This window comes from Manacus vitellinus, unplaced genomic scaffold, assembly GCF_001715985.3.
Source record: "Manacus vitellinus isolate BGI_N305 unplaced genomic scaffold, ASM171598v3 scaffold_1_pilon, whole genome shotgun sequence".
NCBI lineage: Eukaryota > Metazoa > Chordata > Aves > Passeriformes > Pipridae > Manacus > Manacus vitellinus.
This window is the reverse complement of record NW_021939396.1, coordinates 29,638,526-29,655,208: the sequence shown is the minus strand read 5'-3', so window position 1 is coordinate 29,655,208 and position 16,683 is coordinate 29,638,526. Positions and strand designations below refer to the sequence as shown.

Here is a 16,683-nt window from a genome sequence, read left to right as displayed (position 1 = left end):
GTAACAACCTATTGAGAATAATCTAGCATGATGAGGGGAAGAGAAGACAGAATTGTTTCATTTGGTTTTTTAAATTCAGCTTCCGGTTTAACAGTGTCTGTTTACAACAGTTGAGATTCTGTCACATTTGTCTTTAAAAAGGGACATTTTAAAAGTAACATATGATAAAGGTAAGAAACAGTAGTCAACTGTTAGACATTTTTGACAGCTGGAAATGAAGAGAGGTTAATAATCTGAACCTATCCCTCTAAAACCTAAGAAACAACCTTTCTCTGTTAATACAGTATGTCACTTCTTTACTTCCTGTAATTCTCACAGTTAAGACACTTAAATAATACGTAAATACAGGTAGTCCAGGGAGTACTCTATTATAGCAAAGCAAAGCGAGTAATAAAGTGGTGCCTTATGAGATTGCATCATTTAGATTTTACCTTTAAGCATGGGCAGTCCTTCAGGTTGTTGGCCCAGCACCTACTGAGCAATCTAAAAGAGGCCTCCAGGATCCTTTTCTGAGAGTGTAAAAATTCAGGGGGCTCCAAAAAGTGACTTGTTCAGATAATAAACCAATTATGACAAATTGATTATTATAAATAGGGAAATACAGCAGGAATAAGTTTAATTTGAGCTAGAACATGCAAAAATTACTGGTCTAAATTAGACCAAAAGAAATAATTAGGAACTTAGGAATGAAAATCAATATGTGGGGAAATAACCGTTAATATATAAGTCATATGTTTTGTGATTTTTTTTAAAAGTGCCCTTCAGTTTCAATTGGTTATTATTTTACCATGAGGATTTGGCATTTGCCTTGAAAACTGTTTTCTCATTTTGCTTCTCTTTAATGTTGCCCTCGTAAGATCAAATATGCACAAAGTCTGTATAAAAGTAATAATAATAAAAAGTTCTTGGTTTTGTCTACGGAAAAATACAAGTGGTTTTTTTTTTCATGTTTACTTTGTTGCCAAAACATCCATGACCTTATTTTTAAATTAATCCTAGGTTATTGTGCAATGAGGTGCAATTTGTTCATTTATATGAACCTTATGTGGATTGAAAAAAATCAAGATAAATCTTCATGCACAGCATACAATCAGATTACCCCCGGACTATATATTTACGTTGGGTCTGATAGCAATCAATGGTTTAGCTTCATTGCATTTCAAGATGTATTTGCACCCAGTGTCCAGTGATAGTGTCCTCACCCTGGAAATAATTTAGTTGCAAATTGACTGGAAGATGGTGAAAATTGAAAGTTAAAATTAGAAATACTCATAATAAACAGCAGAAAAAAGGTCAGATGATGCCGCACTATGATGAGATTGGAATGGTTGGTAAATGAGGTTTTGTGTTTGTCGTGAGATGTATGTGACATGCCTACCCAATGCTCTTGTAATATCCAGCCTAGCAGAAGAGATTATCTGGCAAATTGACGTTGGAAAGAATTTTCTGATGGACTGGGAAATTAGAATTGCACTCTTTTCTTTGATGTGTGCAAGACTGGGCCGCATTACACAGCTAGCTTAGGCATAATATTAAATATAGTATTTAATACTTAATAGTACAACTATCTATAGAAAACAATTATATTCTGGTTTTGATCACAAATGCCAGACTATAAAAATTCACAGTGTAAACATCTAAAGCAATCCCAAATGACTGATCTTTGTATATAATTAATATTAAGTTAGCTCTGAAATCCTATTCTCCACAGTATTTCTTTTAAAGCCTCACTATATTTAGCTTCAGAATTGTAACCAGGCAGGACTTATCAAAACAGCACAATAATCATATTGCTCAGGCAGTTTAGGAAAGAGAAAGGGTAATTAAACAGCAGCAAATTAATTATTTTGGAAAACAGGATTTTTGAGCAAAAGCTGATTTGTTTTAATGTAATACACAAATTCATACTGAGCTGCTAAAGAAAGAACATTATTGATTAATCTTTAAAGGCAACCTAAGGTTATCTAAACAGCAGAGGAAAGTCAATTTTTAAATGTATTTATAGAGTCTCCATCAAGGATAAAAGTGTATTTTCACCTTTGTGCTTACCAGAATTGTTTTATTCAACTTTATTTTTTCTCAAAATTTAAAAAACAAACAAACAAACAAGACCCTCAAAGACAGTACAGATCTTTGAAGTCAGAGCCTCTTTGTAAACTAGGATATTTTAAAGTTTAAAACATGTTTTTAAAAATTATGTTTTCAAAACAGGAATAGTCACACCAGAGAAGGAACCAAAAGTGAACACTGTGGTAGGGGCGCAACAGCTTCTTCTGGCAAAAGAAGAGGATGGTGCAGCTAAAAAAGCAAAGCCTCCAGAGGACAATAAATTTTGTCATGAGCAGGTAAAAGGAAATGTAACAATTTAATTGCATTCTTTCAAATAACTCAAGAATGAAACAGAGATGATATGCTGTTAAAATAGCAATATCAGCAAGTTATAAAAAGCGCACTGACTAATAGCCTGCATCTTAATTTGATTTTTTTTCAGTTCTATCAATGTCCGTATTGTAACTACAATAGTAGGGACCCAAATCGTATCCAGATGCATGTCCTGTCACAGCATTCAATGCAACCCGTTATCTGCTGCCCCCTCTGCCAAGACGTCCTCAGCAACAAAATGCATCTCCAGCTTCATTTGACCCATCTGCACAGTGTGTCCCCTGACTGTGTGGAGAAACTGCTCATGACAGTAAGTGTTCTAAATGCTGATGCACATATTGCAGAAACATACTTAGGCCTTTGGGCAATGTGTTTGTTGTGACATCGTACTCAGGTAGCCTGAGCAGGGGAGTGGGTCATGTCTATTAGGTTCTCTTGTCAGCTCATCCAATGACTGATATCTCTCAGCAAAATGACTGAAGGTGGATTTCAAAGATGCAGGAAACCTGTCATTCCTCATTGACATTAACCTTGGAAAAGTCAAGCCAGTCCATGTCTCTAAGTACCTACCTGTAAATTTGGTCTAATAATATCCAGTTCTCAGAAGTCTTGTGACTTCTGTTTGTAGAATAATGGGAATTCCCCATGGAATGTAATTCCTAAACAGAGAATTCCTGTGTACAGCTTGACTGCACATTATATTACATGAAATTCACTGTAAAATAGCAATTAAAACAACCATTCAAAACAATGTCAGTAAAGACACGATTAGGTCTAGTAAATATTTGTTATTACAGCATAAATTCGGTTAGAAAACTGACCTCCTAAGACGAACTGTCTCTGGTTATCTTGCCTTTTTAGAAGGAAATGCACTTGGAAATCCTAGTGAACCACAGATTTATTTCTGTATCCATAGATGACTCCTTCATTTATATGGTTATGGTTGTAGTTCTACCACCTCATTCCCAAGTTAAGTGGAAAAAATATTAGAAAAGTTGAAAGAGCTCTTGATGGAAGGTCTAGGGTTCTTGTGCTTAGAGCTGATGGGGAAATACACACTCGAGGATTCTTTTTTCTTTTCCTTGGTTTTCTACTAATTATAGCTCTGACAGACCACGTAATTTTGGCCCACTGCAAGGAAAATGCAGTAGAAATTTAACTTTCCCAGACCCTTTTAGGACACTGGAAAGATGGGGAAAACCTTCCCCTCCATATTGAGCAGCATTAGCTTTCTTCTCAAGTTCTCCATAATTCCCTCTATGCTGATAATGGGACAACTTTGAAATCTTTCCTCATCAGGTGCTAGGGAGGTGTCCAACTGTTTCCAAGAGGGCAAAAAAAAGTCTTGTTTCCCAGAGAAAGAGATTTAAAAATATAATCTGCATAATTTAAATTGTCCTAGATGCTAACACTAATATGCCCTGTCTATAACTGAACCCTCTGACGACAAAATAAATACCATTTATAGCAAAATTTTCTTCTCTGGGACATTTTACAGTTCTATACATATTTTTTTTTTTTAAATCCTTCTCTCAAGTAAACTCAAAGCCATTAGTCCTCTGAGAGGATGCTATTAATGCCATGTTTAAATTACAAATATACTAAACACATTTTTTTTAATGTCTAGATTTTTTTCCAATAGGTAATTTAGATAGATAGATAGATAGACAGATATAAAATTCTTATGTATTCTAATGAAGGTTTAAAATAATTTAGTAAACTGTTAAAGAGGAACAAATGATGTTTCTACTCATACTTTGTAATGAATGTAGCTTCCATTATTATTATTTTATTATTATTATTTACACCTCAAAAATCTCTTCTATGAATATTCTTTTTACCTCTGTATGAAGGAAATACTGTCTTTCTCTTAGAGATGAGGAGCTGCAGCACAGTCTGAACTGATTTACCTGAGGTCCTTTAGGCAGAGTCTGGCAGAACAGGAATCTAAACCCAGTCCTGCTAAGTCTTCGCAGGACAATCCTATATTTCTGATACAAATTCATTTTAAAGATCAAAGTAAAAGGAAAACATGAAGTGTTGAACCACTATTCGTGTCAACTTAGCTAAATTGAACACTATCAGGCTAAGAGTATATCCTGCAAAGATTTCTGTCTATAATTTGAAAGCATAACACAACAGGTAGAGCAGTCTGAGAAGATAAATAATCACTTGAAGTCAAGAAAGAGAAAAATCTGATTTTAAATGGAAATAAGTTGCTATTTCTGTATTGAAATAAAATTTTCTTTCAAAGATCATGGAAGGTCCAACATTTGAGTAAAAAACAGTACAGGTGAAGCAAAATGGGAATGCTCTCAGTCAGGAAATGACTGGTGACCATATCTCAACATGATGTCTGTCTTTGGAGGACATCTGGGGAAAATTCCCCTGATAAATCCGACAGCCCTGACATAGGCAGCAAAATCTTCTTTGTGGTGACATTGAGACCAATGAAATATTGAACATATGTAGTTCTATAGCATCACCTTATTGTGGATTATTTTGAGTTGATACTCCACCAAGTGACACATGATGCTCTGGATTTGTGGTCTGTCAGAAACCATTATCAAGACTGAATCAGGATCTTGATTTAGTACTGAGAGTCTTTCATCCAGATATGGTGGATCTTTTGAATTATAATTTCATACTATTGCTGTTTCATAATTTCACTATGTTTCTTACTGTATTAAATAGTGTGACTTTTTCTGTAGTAATACCATAATCTTGGTTTTCAAAGGTTCCTGTACCAGATGTCATGATGCCCAATAGTATGCTATTGCCAGCAGCTGCTTCAGAGAAATCTGAACGTGACACACCTGCAACCATTACAGCTGAGGGATCTGGGAAATATCCAGGTATGCAAGAAAAACACAGACATGTAAGAGCTAGGTATGGGCAATTTGGAAGTAAACTACTTGTTTCTTAGTAAAGGGAATCTTTTTTTGGCTTGCTTATAGCCATGAAGATAAAAAGATAAATATAAAAAGAGGTCTGAATTTGGCTGACTGCACCTGTGCAGGGCTACTAGAATGCACATGTATGCCAGACTCTTTGCATTTGGTGGAGCTGAAATTAAACATCAGTGCCTAGCCACTTTGAAGATACGATCCTCCTTGTTTAACCAGCAAATAAGACCTAGTCCTAAAAGAGAGTGTCACATTCACCATCAATGGGGAATGTTAGGCAAGTGATTTTGGCTGCATTTCCATTTCTGTAAGTTTCTGATCCTGAAAACTTACTATATTCTGCACTGGCAAACTTTGCTACCTGTCACATCATGCTCCTCCCTCTCTTCTCAGACCACTTTCCCCCTCCTTTCTAATTATCTGTTCCCTCTCTTGTCCCCATTTTTACTCCTTCTCTCTTTCCTACTATTTATTTGCTTTTTTTTTTTGATGTTCCATTGTACCAGTAAACTCCTACCTTCTGACAAATAGAAGCCCTATGCCACTCCTAGGCCAGCTGCCACTGCCAGTCTGATCATTTTTTGTGGGTTTTATTACTTTTTTTTAGATCCTGTTAGTCCTGTCTGCTTTATTTTCTGGGGCAAGATTGGATCATTATATTTTGCTAAACCAGTGTATGGCATATGAGATGCCTCTCTTGATTCCTGATGAAAGAAGAAATTAAAATGAATACTGTGTGCTCTTCTCTTCTACTTATGTAAAAGACACTTCACTTTCTTTAACTAGGTGAAAGTCCTGTGGATGAGAAGAATACCCCCGGGATCGATGAATCAAAAACTGGAATGGAAATTAAGACTGAGGAACAGAAGCCACCTAAGGAATCTACTGAAACACCAGACTGGAATAAGAGCAACAGTAAAGATATAAAGACCACTGACTCTATGACGGATCAGCTAAACGAACAGCAGAAGAAGCAACAGCTGTCTGTCTCTGACCGCCATGTCTATAAGTACCGCTGTAACCATTGTAGCTTGGCTTTTAAGACTATGCAGAAGCTTCAGATACATTCCCAGTATCACGCTATTCGGGCAGCTACCATGTGTAGCCTTTGCCAACGTAGCTTCCGTACATTCCAGGCTTTAAAAAAACACTTGGAAGCAGGCCACCCTGAACTCAATGAAGCTGAACTTCAGCAGCTGTGTGCATCTTTACCTGTCAACGGTGAACTCTGGGCAGAAAGTGAAAGTATGGCACAAGATGATCATGCACTAGAACAGGAAATAGAAAGAGATTATGAGATGGACCAGGAAGGTAAAGCAAGTCCTGTAGGAAGCGATAGTAGCTCTATTCCAGATGATACGGGCTCAGAACCAAAGCGGACCTTACCTTTTAGAAAAGGGCCAAATTTTACTATGGAAAAATTTCTAGATCCATCTCGCCCATATAAGTGTACAGTGTGTAAAGAGTCTTTCACCCAAAAGAACATTCTCTTGGTCCACTATAACTCAGTGTCCCATCTACATAAACTCAAAAAGGTTTTGCAGGAAGCATCAAGTCCTGTCCCTCAAGAAACCAACAGCAACACTGATAACAAACCCTACAAGTGCAGCATTTGTAATGTTGCATATAGCCAAAGTTCTACATTGGAAATCCATATGAGATCTGTGCTTCATCAAACAAAGGCAAGGGCTGCAAAATTAGAACCAAGTGGTAATATAAGTAGTGGAAATAGTGTAGCAGGGAATGTTAATAGCCCCAGCCAAGGAATGCTAGAATCTATGAGCTTACCAGCAGTTAACAGCAAAGAAACACATTTAGATGCCAAAGAATTAAATAAAAAGCAAGCTTCTGAATTAATTTCTGCTCAGCCTACACATCACCCACCCCAGTCACCAGCACAACTTCAAATGCAACTACAGCATGAACTGCAACAACAAGCTGCGTTCTTTCAACCACAGTTTTTAAATCCAGCTTTTTTGCCTCACTTTCCAATGACACCCGAAGCGCTGCTGCAATTTCAACAGCCTCAGTTCCTTTTCCCATTCTATATACCTGGGACAGAATTTAGCTTAAGTCCAGATCTGGGTTTGCCTGGTTCTGCCACATTTGGTATGCCTGGAATGGCTGGTATGACAGGGTCACTGCTAGAAGATTTGAAGCAGCAGATACAAACTCAGCACCATGTTGGCCAAACCCAGCTACAGATACTGCAGCAACAAGCACAACAGTATCAATCCACCCAGCCCCAACTTCAGTCACAAAAGCAGCAGCAAAGCAGCAAGCTGTTGAAAGCAGAGCAAAATAACTTAGTAAGTACAGACTGCCAGCTGATAAAGGATATGCCATCATTTAAGGAGTCAGAAGAAGTTTCTGAAAAACAAGAGAAGCCAAAGCAAGAATTTACTAATGAGAATGAAGGACTAAAAGAAAACAAAGATATGAAGAAGCCAAAATCCTCAGAACCAGCCATCCCACCCCCCAGAATAGCTTCTGGAGCAAGAGGGAATGCAGCCAAGGCTTTATTGGAGAACTTTGGGTTTGAGTTAGTTATCCAATACAATGAGAACAGACAAAAAGTGCAGAAAAAAGGCAAGACTGGTGATGGTGAAAACACAGACAAACTGGAATGCGGAACCTGCAGTAAGCTCTTTTCCAACATTCTTATTCTGAAAAGTCATCAAGAACATGTGCATGGACATTTTTTTCCATATGGAGCATTAGAAAAGTTTGCCCGACAGTACAGGGAGGCGTATGACAAGCTTTATCCAATTTCTCCATCTTCTCCAGAGACACCACCACCTCCGCCACCACCTCCACCACCACCACCTCCTCCTCCTCCTCCAACTCCTTCTCAGCCTTCTTCAGCTGGGGCTGGAAAAATTCAAAACACAACTCCGACACCTTTGCAAGCTCCACCACCTACACCTCCACCACCGCCTCCTCCACCACCACCACCTCCTCCTCCACCACCACCACCATCCGCCCCACCTCAAGTCCAGCTTCCCGTTTCACTTGATCTCCCACTTTTCCCTCCAATTATGATGCAGCCAGTGCAACATCCTGCATTGCCTCCTCAGCTTGCCCTCCAGCTGCCACCAATGGATACTTTATCTGCAGATCTTACCCAGCTTTGTCAGCAGCAGCTGGGATTAGACCCCAATTTCCTGCGGCACTCTCAGTTCAAACGTCCACGTACAAGAATCACAGATGACCAGTTAAAAATCTTGCGGGCTTATTTTGATATTAACAATTCTCCAAGTGAAGAGCAAATCCAAGAAATGGCTGAGAAATCTGGCCTTTCACAGAAAGTTATCAAGCACTGGTTTCGTAATACACTGTTTAAAGAACGACAGAGAAATAAAGATTCTCCATATAACTTCAGCAACCCTCCTATAACAGTATTGGAAGATATCAGAATAGATCCTCAGCCTTCAGCTGTAGAACCCTACAAGTCTGATGCATCTTTCAGCAAGAGATCATCCAGGACTCGGTTTACTGACTACCAGCTTCGTGTCCTCCAAGACTTCTTTGACACAAATGCTTATCCAAAAGATGATGAAATTGAACAACTTTCAACTGTACTTAACCTACCTACCCGAGTTATTGTCGTATGGTTCCAAAACGCACGACAAAAAGCTCGCAAGAGTTATGAAAATCAAGCTGAAACTAAAGACAACGAGAAAAGGGAACTGACAAACGAGCGTTACATTCGAACCAGTAACATGCAGTATCAGTGCAAAAAGTGCAGTGTGGTTTTTCCCAGGATCTTCGATTTGATCACACACCAGAAAAAGCAGTGTTATAAAGACGAAGATGATGACGCTCAAGATGAAAGCCAAACTGAAGACTCTATGGATGCCTCTGATCAAACAGTGTATAAGAATTGTGCAGTTTCTGGCCAAAATGACTTATCAAAAAGCCTGACAGTCACCGCAGCAGGCTCTGGCTCTGGTTCTAGTACTCCTTTGATTCCGTCACCCAAACCAGAACCTGAGAAGGCTTCTCCTAAACCAGAGTCCACAGAAAAACCAAAACAAAATGAAGCCATCTCTAAGCAAACAGATGCAACTTCCCAAAGCGCCAAACCAGTGCAGTCTACTCCAGTAACCTCTTCTGACCCTCAGCCCTCAGCTTCTCAACCACAGCAGCAAAAGCAATCACAGATAGTAGGGAGACCTCCCTCTGCATCACAAACCACACCTGTTCCTTCCAGTCCTTTACCAATTTCAATGACTTCTCTACAGAACAGTCTACCTCCTCAGTTATTACAGTACCAATGTGATCAGTGTACAGTTGCCTTTCCAACTCTAGAACTTTGGCAAGAGCACCAGCACATGCATTTCCTAGCAGCCCAAAACCAATTTCTTCACTCACAGTTTTTAGAAAGACCAATGGATATGCCCTATATGATATTTGACCCAAATAATCCTTTGATGACTGGACAGTTGCTTAATAGTTCTCTTGCTCAGATGCCACCACAAACTGGCTCGTCACATACAACACACCCCGCTACAGTTTCTGGTTCCCTGAAACGAAAACTAGATGATAAAGAAGACAATAACTGTAGTGAGAAAGAGGGAGGAAACAGTGGAGAAGATCAACATCGTGATAAGCGCTTAAGAACTACAATTACTCCAGAGCAGCTGGAAATACTGTATGAAAAGTACCTACTGGATTCCAACCCCACCAGAAAGATGCTAGATCACATTGCACGTGAAGTGGGACTGAAAAAGAGAGTTGTACAAGTCTGGTTTCAGAACACGAGAGCCCGAGAAAGAAAGGGACAATTCCGTGCAGTTGGTCCAGCCCAGTCCCATAAAAGATGTCCTTTTTGTCGAGCTCTGTTTAAAGCAAAATCAGCTTTAGAAAGTCACATTCGCTCTCGACATTGGAATGAAGGGAAACAGGCCGGTTATAGTTTGCCTCCAAGTCCTTTGATATCAACTGAAGATGGAGGAGAAAGTCCACAAAAATACATATTTTTTGATTACCCATCACTGTCATTAGCAAAAACTGAATTATCAAGTGAAAATGAATTAGCCTCCACTGTATCAACCCCTGTTAGCAAAACTGCAGAAATGTCACCTAAGAATCTTTTAAGTCCTTCTTCTTTTAAAGCGGAGTCTAGTGAGGATATAGAAAATTTGAATGCTCCTCCTGCTGACTCTGGATACGATCAAAACAAGACTGATTTTGATGAGACTTCATCAATTAATACAGCAATTAGTGATGCCACAACAGGGGATGAGGGGAACAATGAAATGGAAAGCACAACTGGCAGTTCAGGGGATGCAAAGCCCACATCACCCCCCAAAGAACCAAAACCACTTGTGAATGACACACTACCAAAAGCAGCAACTACACCTACAAATGACAATACTGATGATAAATTTCTCTTTTCCCTAACAAGCCCTTCAATACACTTCAGTGAAAAAGATGGTGATCATGACCAAAGTTACTACATTACTGATGACCCTGATGATAATGCCGATCGCAGTGAAACTTCAAGCATAGCTGATCCAAGTTCTCCTAACCCATTTGGAGCTAGCAATCCCTTTAAATCCAAAAACAGTGATCGGCCAGGCCACAAACGTTTCCGAACACAAATGAGTAACCTTCAGCTTAAAGTTCTCAAGGCTTGCTTTAGTGACTACCGGACTCCAACAATGCAGGAGTGCGAAATGCTAGGGAATGAGATTGGGCTGCCCAAACGTGTGGTCCAGGTCTGGTTTCAGAATGCCCGGGCTAAAGAAAAGAAATTCAAAATTAACATAGGGAAGCCATTCATGATAAATCAGACTGGACCTGATGGGACAAAGCCAGAATGTTCTCTGTGTGGTGTGAAATACTCTGCACGTTTGTCCATAAGAGATCATATCTTTTCCAAACAACATATTACAAAAGTGAGAGAAACTGTGGGAAGTCAGCTAGATCGGGAGAAAGATTATTTAGCTCCTACAACAGTTAGACAGCTGATGGCACAGCAAGAATTGGATCGCATAAAGAAGGCTACTGATGTGCTAGGATTAACAGTACAGCAGCCAGGCATGATGGACAGCAGTTCTCTTCATGGTATCAGTTTGCCAGCAGCTTATCCAGGACTCCCTGGCCTTCCTCCTGTTCTTCTGCCTGGAATGAATGGTCCATCCTCCTTACCTGGATTTCCACAAAGTTCAAACAGTAAGTCTATAAGGGGATGATTTTCTCAATTTATTAATTTGATCATCTTGCGTGGTCACCATCCCCTTCTAAGACACAGCATATTATGCATTCATATCATGCTTGTTCAACTGGTGTGATTAGCTAAAAAGGACTGCTATGAGGTGTACTCAGCACATAATTGTTGCTGTAGACTGGATGACATCTCTGATTCCTCAAAGAAAAAGAAAATTAATTGACAACAATGGTTTTAGCCCATTCTGGGTTTTTGTTCAAAAGCAATATAACTATAGCATTGTTATGCTTTTTTGTTTGTTTTGAATGATGCTCCTTTAGTAAAAACTTGGATTAGAATTTTGTATGTACATTTTTAAATGCAAATATTTAAAGTAACATCTGATGAAGCACAAAGCAGATTCTCACGTTATCAGTTCATTGGGCATTTGGTCCACCCCTTAGACCAGTCCAACCTGTCGTTTAATCCAGAATAAATATTTAAAATAAAATGCTGGCCAGGACCCTTTATTATATCTCTGAATAATTGCCTGCTAAGATAAAAAGGGGTTTGTTGAAGGTGATTTGTAATGTCAGTTTTGTTGTAATCCAAATTCCAGGAATTTATAAAAATCATCGCAGACATGTAGTGCTTGCACTTTTAACTGAACATGTAACTCTTGTTTCACTGACTGTTTTGGCTCTCATTTAACTCTGGTTTTTGCTCATACTGGGAAGCACTTCTTCTTGCAATAGGTTTCACTGATGTTAAGAAATCAATTTTTCTGCAGCACAATTTGTTTAGTCCTCAAAGAATGAACATAATTTATTTCTTGTATTGGGCTCCAAAAAAAATTTTGCAGATTGTGGCTGCAGTCTTGCAGATTGAAGCTCTCCCATTCATCTTCTAACTTTGCACATTCGTATCAAATATTTGCACAGCAGAGTTAGGAAACTGGTTAAGACCCTTCACCTCATTTTATCCAATAATCCCACTTGCTGTTGATCTCTAAACTTTGCTTTAGAAAGCAACACATTTTGGCAAGTAAAGTAGAGGCTTAATCACCAGTGTTATTAGACATACTAAGACTGTAGCAATGTCTTCTCTGCTACCCAGGTTTGCTTTGATTGATGATGATCATGTTATTGTTTCCCTAAGTGGTGGTCAAAGCATCTTGTTTTTCTCTTCATTGGATCAGAAAGGCTTTCCTTCCACAATGTAGTCTCTGGCTGAGTGCCTTCTGGCTTTTGTCAAACAGTTATTGGCACAGAGAGTGCATATAAAGGAAACATAAAGTTGCTGTATTTCCTTCTTAATGGCATATAGTGTCCTGGGCCAAAAAATGGCTGGTTGTTGTTCATTAAAATTATAGATATGGTTTCTCTATATAACTTTCCTAAATAAGTTTTGGTTAGATTGACCTTCAGGTAAAATGGGCTCCAGAAGACTCAGGTTTTGTCTATACTGCTAAAAGAAATTTACTTGGGAATATATTTTTTTAGTTTCAAAACTGGGAAGTCTGGGGGATAGTCATGAATCCATGATAGCTTCTTAGCTGGGCTGAGGGTTTTAAGAGAAGGCTAGTTGGCCCAGGCCAAAAAGTGTCAGTGACTATTCTTACTGTTTCACTTTAGAGAACGTTTAGTTTCAGTATCTGGGAAATATTCCCTAATACTCTTTCACTCACTAGTACCAATGTTAATAAGACAAAAGGCATTATTACCAGCCAACTGGTCCATAATAATTCCATTTTAAGATTTTCTAATTTTCACAAAATATCTTTTCTTTGAGATAAATTTAAATCATTAGTATCATAACATGAACAGTGCACTGCCAATTGAGATGGATTTTTACCCTCTTTCATCTTGCATCTTCTTAAGGTTAATTAGCCCATTGTGGGCAAAGCCCGCTGTGTAAACTAGCTACTAGGATCTCGTTGTTAACTTCTTCTGCCATATGCTAAATAGCCCCTACATCCCCCTTTTGTTGCCTGGCAAACACTTGCATGCATAAATCTCCATTCTCTAATGATACATAATGGAGCAGTCATAGTGAGTGAAAAAAAAAAAAAAAAGAGATTATTTTAATCATTCATCATAGAAAAACAGTAATATGCTTAGATGTGCTCCGGTATGTGCTCAACACTAGTATTTTCTGCACCTAATTAACCCATTTCTATTTTCTTCTCTACCCTACTAAGTCTGATAGTTCACATTTATGTTTGATGCTAAGAATCATTTAAGAAGTATCTTTTTGGAAGCGGGCTTTCAAGCAAGCATTTCTTTGGTTCTTCAGCAGCATGTATATTTCCAGCTAGCAGGACAATTGCTTTGCATCATTCTTTACATGAAGGATTTGCTGAAGCTAACTCCCTGATGACTCACTATCTTATAGTTCAAGTTTACTTCTTGTGAGTTATACTGCAAGTGTGTCATTTTTTCTCTGTGGGACCCAAGCCCACTTCAGAAGCAGCCTTGTTGGGATCCTTTATATTGAAATATTTATCTGTTTTCACTGATGCTTGAAGGGTTGGTAACAGTATTTCCTGTGGCAAAGCCCGTCCATTCTGTCCTACATGTTTGTTTAAGGGGCAATGTTAATACTAGTAAGATCCTTATTTTGAAAGAATGTGTTTGCTAAGACAGGGAACTAATGAAACTTAATTGTAAACCTCATATTTAAAATTATCTTTTGTAATTCTCTTTACTCATGTTAGACAGAGAAATTATCCTGACAAGTTTCACTGGTTAATACAAGTTTATGAGACATTTCACTTCCATGTTTATGCATCTAGTATTTTTTATGGGTTTCCAAAATACAGAAAACCCAGCTAAATTTTGCAAAATACGATGCTTTTTAAAAATGCAATATTTACTTTTACAAAAGGTTTGATGTGAAACACTTGAATATAATATTCACAAAAGATGGAATTATTGAAACTACAGTTAATTGTATCTTCTTTATATAGTGCTTAAAATGGACTATTATTTATGAATATTATTAGATTTTGCAAAATAAGATAGCTTCATTTTGGAGTAACTTTAAATTCGGGTTTTTTTGTTCTAAAACAAGGGGATTTTAATGCCAGAATTATTGTGTGGTTCTGAGATTATATGTCACAATTCTCTAACCTGCGGGATACATTTCTCTAGATAATGTAATTTTACCATCTTGTGGGCATCGAATGCTGAGCAAGATCTCAAAATTACTGCTGTGTTTGCTCAGCATAATGCCTAATAAGGAGTTATTTGGTGAAGTCCTAATTCATACAGAATTTTAGTTCCAGCTCATCTTTATTCTTCAAGCTCCTTCTTATTTTCTAGGTGACTGTAGATAGAAGAGTTTACCTGCTGTTTTCAGCTGTTCTTAAAATTCACATTCTCTTTTCTTCTAAGCTTTGTGTTCTTGCCTGTGATCCCTTGCAGAAAGCTAGTGCTTCATCTTGCTTCTAGCTATTAATACTGGTTCTATGAACCTTTTAATGTCATCATCATTACCGTTGGTTCTTTGCACATCACTTAAGCCTGGGCTGCCTTGAAGATTCACAACAGCTTTTTCCAAGAATGCACACATCACTGAGTAATATGTACTTAGTGGGTTTTGAAATCTTATCAAGAGAAAAATTTGATTCAGCAGCAATTACTTTCCATGTTATTAGGGCACTAAATTCTGTTTTCTGTTTGCTTTTGGCCCACTAGTAGTAGCTTCATTTTTATATTTTTAGCCCTCCATTTCCTCCAAGTGAAAGAGGAGTCTCTCCTCTTTGATAGTCACTTAAAAGAGTTAGCAGGATTAGAATGTTTGTTCATGATGTGAATTTTCTATTCTATATCTCTCATGTCTGGAAATGGAATATTAGTTTCATCAGATTTTCTTCATTTAGTTTTGGAAACCCTCAGTTCCACATTTAACTTCCAATAAAGCACATGGATTCCACTGTTCCACTGCAAGCTGTCTGGATATTTAAGTGAATTTTGTGTATTTTAACTAAATTCCAAAGAATATCTGGAAAATAGATCTTGTCTTCTCTAGGCATCATTAGTGTGACTAGACTGAAGACAACATGATGTACAAGGGTTGAAGAGGTTAAGAATAAAAAGAAATCAGAAAATTCCTAAGTAGGTGGCAAGCCCAAATAACCATGAAAGAACTGGGGCAGCACTTCGTACTAACTGCATCGTTAACATGTTTTCCATCTACACTGTTTATCATTTAATATATTTTCCAACAGGCTCCACACACAATTGCCTCTTACTTCCTGTTGAAAGTGCAGGGGCAAGTAATAGTATCTTCAGTGTTATTGTGCAGTAACTCTGGCAATTACCCACTTTTTAATTATAACTCTTGTGACTTGTTTCACTGTACTGTCTAATTTGTGCCCACAATGCGTTTTAACTCCTTAGTGTTCCCCTACCATTAAACAGGAGTAATGACACAGTGACAAACATTAAATGGCTTCTTTGTTAAATCTGATAATTATTTCCTTTGAATCCTAATTGCTTTATTCTTAAGTAATACTAAGCACCTGGATATTGATGATTTAAACGTTATTCTTGTTCACTCCATTAGTGCTTCCTCGTGGCTAATACCCATCTCTAACCTCCTCCCATCTTACAGAACCTGCATTTATTGTTCTCTTCTCCATGTACTAGTAGACTGTTTCTGATGTAACTTTGCTTTTACAGTTCTGTGTGCATGACACACTTTGTGTGCTCTTTTCTCTAGCAACCTTACTTGCCTGAAAAAAATGACAATGGGTGCAATGTGCAGCCTCTTACAGTCAGTCGCCTTTTCTACCCTATGCCATCATTTCATTTTCTGACCCAACTACACATCTCACAGAAGTTGCTTTTTTAATAGACTGTTACCAGCCACTGCACTATATGTGGTACTTGAAACAGAGATTTCTTCCATTAAGTTATGAGGCATACTTCTTGTGTGTATGTGCCCTCCAGACAGAACCAGTCCATCCTCAGGTTGCTTTCTTTAATAAGGTGGAGGACGTCATGCCTGCATGCTTCAAGTAAACTGAGAACAGCAGCGTTCCTGTGTCAAAGTACTTTAGTGCTGTTATACTTATTTCCCAGCAAAGACTGCATTGACCTGATTGTTGTGGTAAAGAAAAGCTCTGTTCAGACTCTCAAAAATGAAAATGTGAGTTGCGTGGTGTCCTAATAATGAATAGCATTGACCTGATTGCTGTTATTTTTTTGAATGGTCATTTCCTGTTGATATTTACTT

At 38.1% G+C, this 16,683-nt stretch overlaps 1 protein-coding gene across 4 annotated transcripts in view; it reads left to right on the top strand.

Moving 5' to 3' along the window:
- Window positions 1-16,683, top strand: part of ZFHX4 (zinc finger homeobox 4) — a 149,181-nt gene that overhangs the window by 127,698 nt on the left and 4,800 nt on the right. For all 4 annotated transcript variants that reach the window (XM_008929401.3, XM_018079195.2, XM_018079214.2 and 1 more), the window contains 4 exons: window positions 2,212-2,345; window positions 2,492-2,692; window positions 5,120-5,237; window positions 6,075-11,468. In XM_008929401.3, coding sequence (XP_008927649.2) covers window positions 2,212-2,345; window positions 2,492-2,692; window positions 5,120-5,237; window positions 6,075-11,468 — 5,847 coding nt within the window. The remainder of the gene's footprint in view (window positions 1-2,211; window positions 2,346-2,491; window positions 2,693-5,119; window positions 5,238-6,074; window positions 11,469-16,683) is intronic.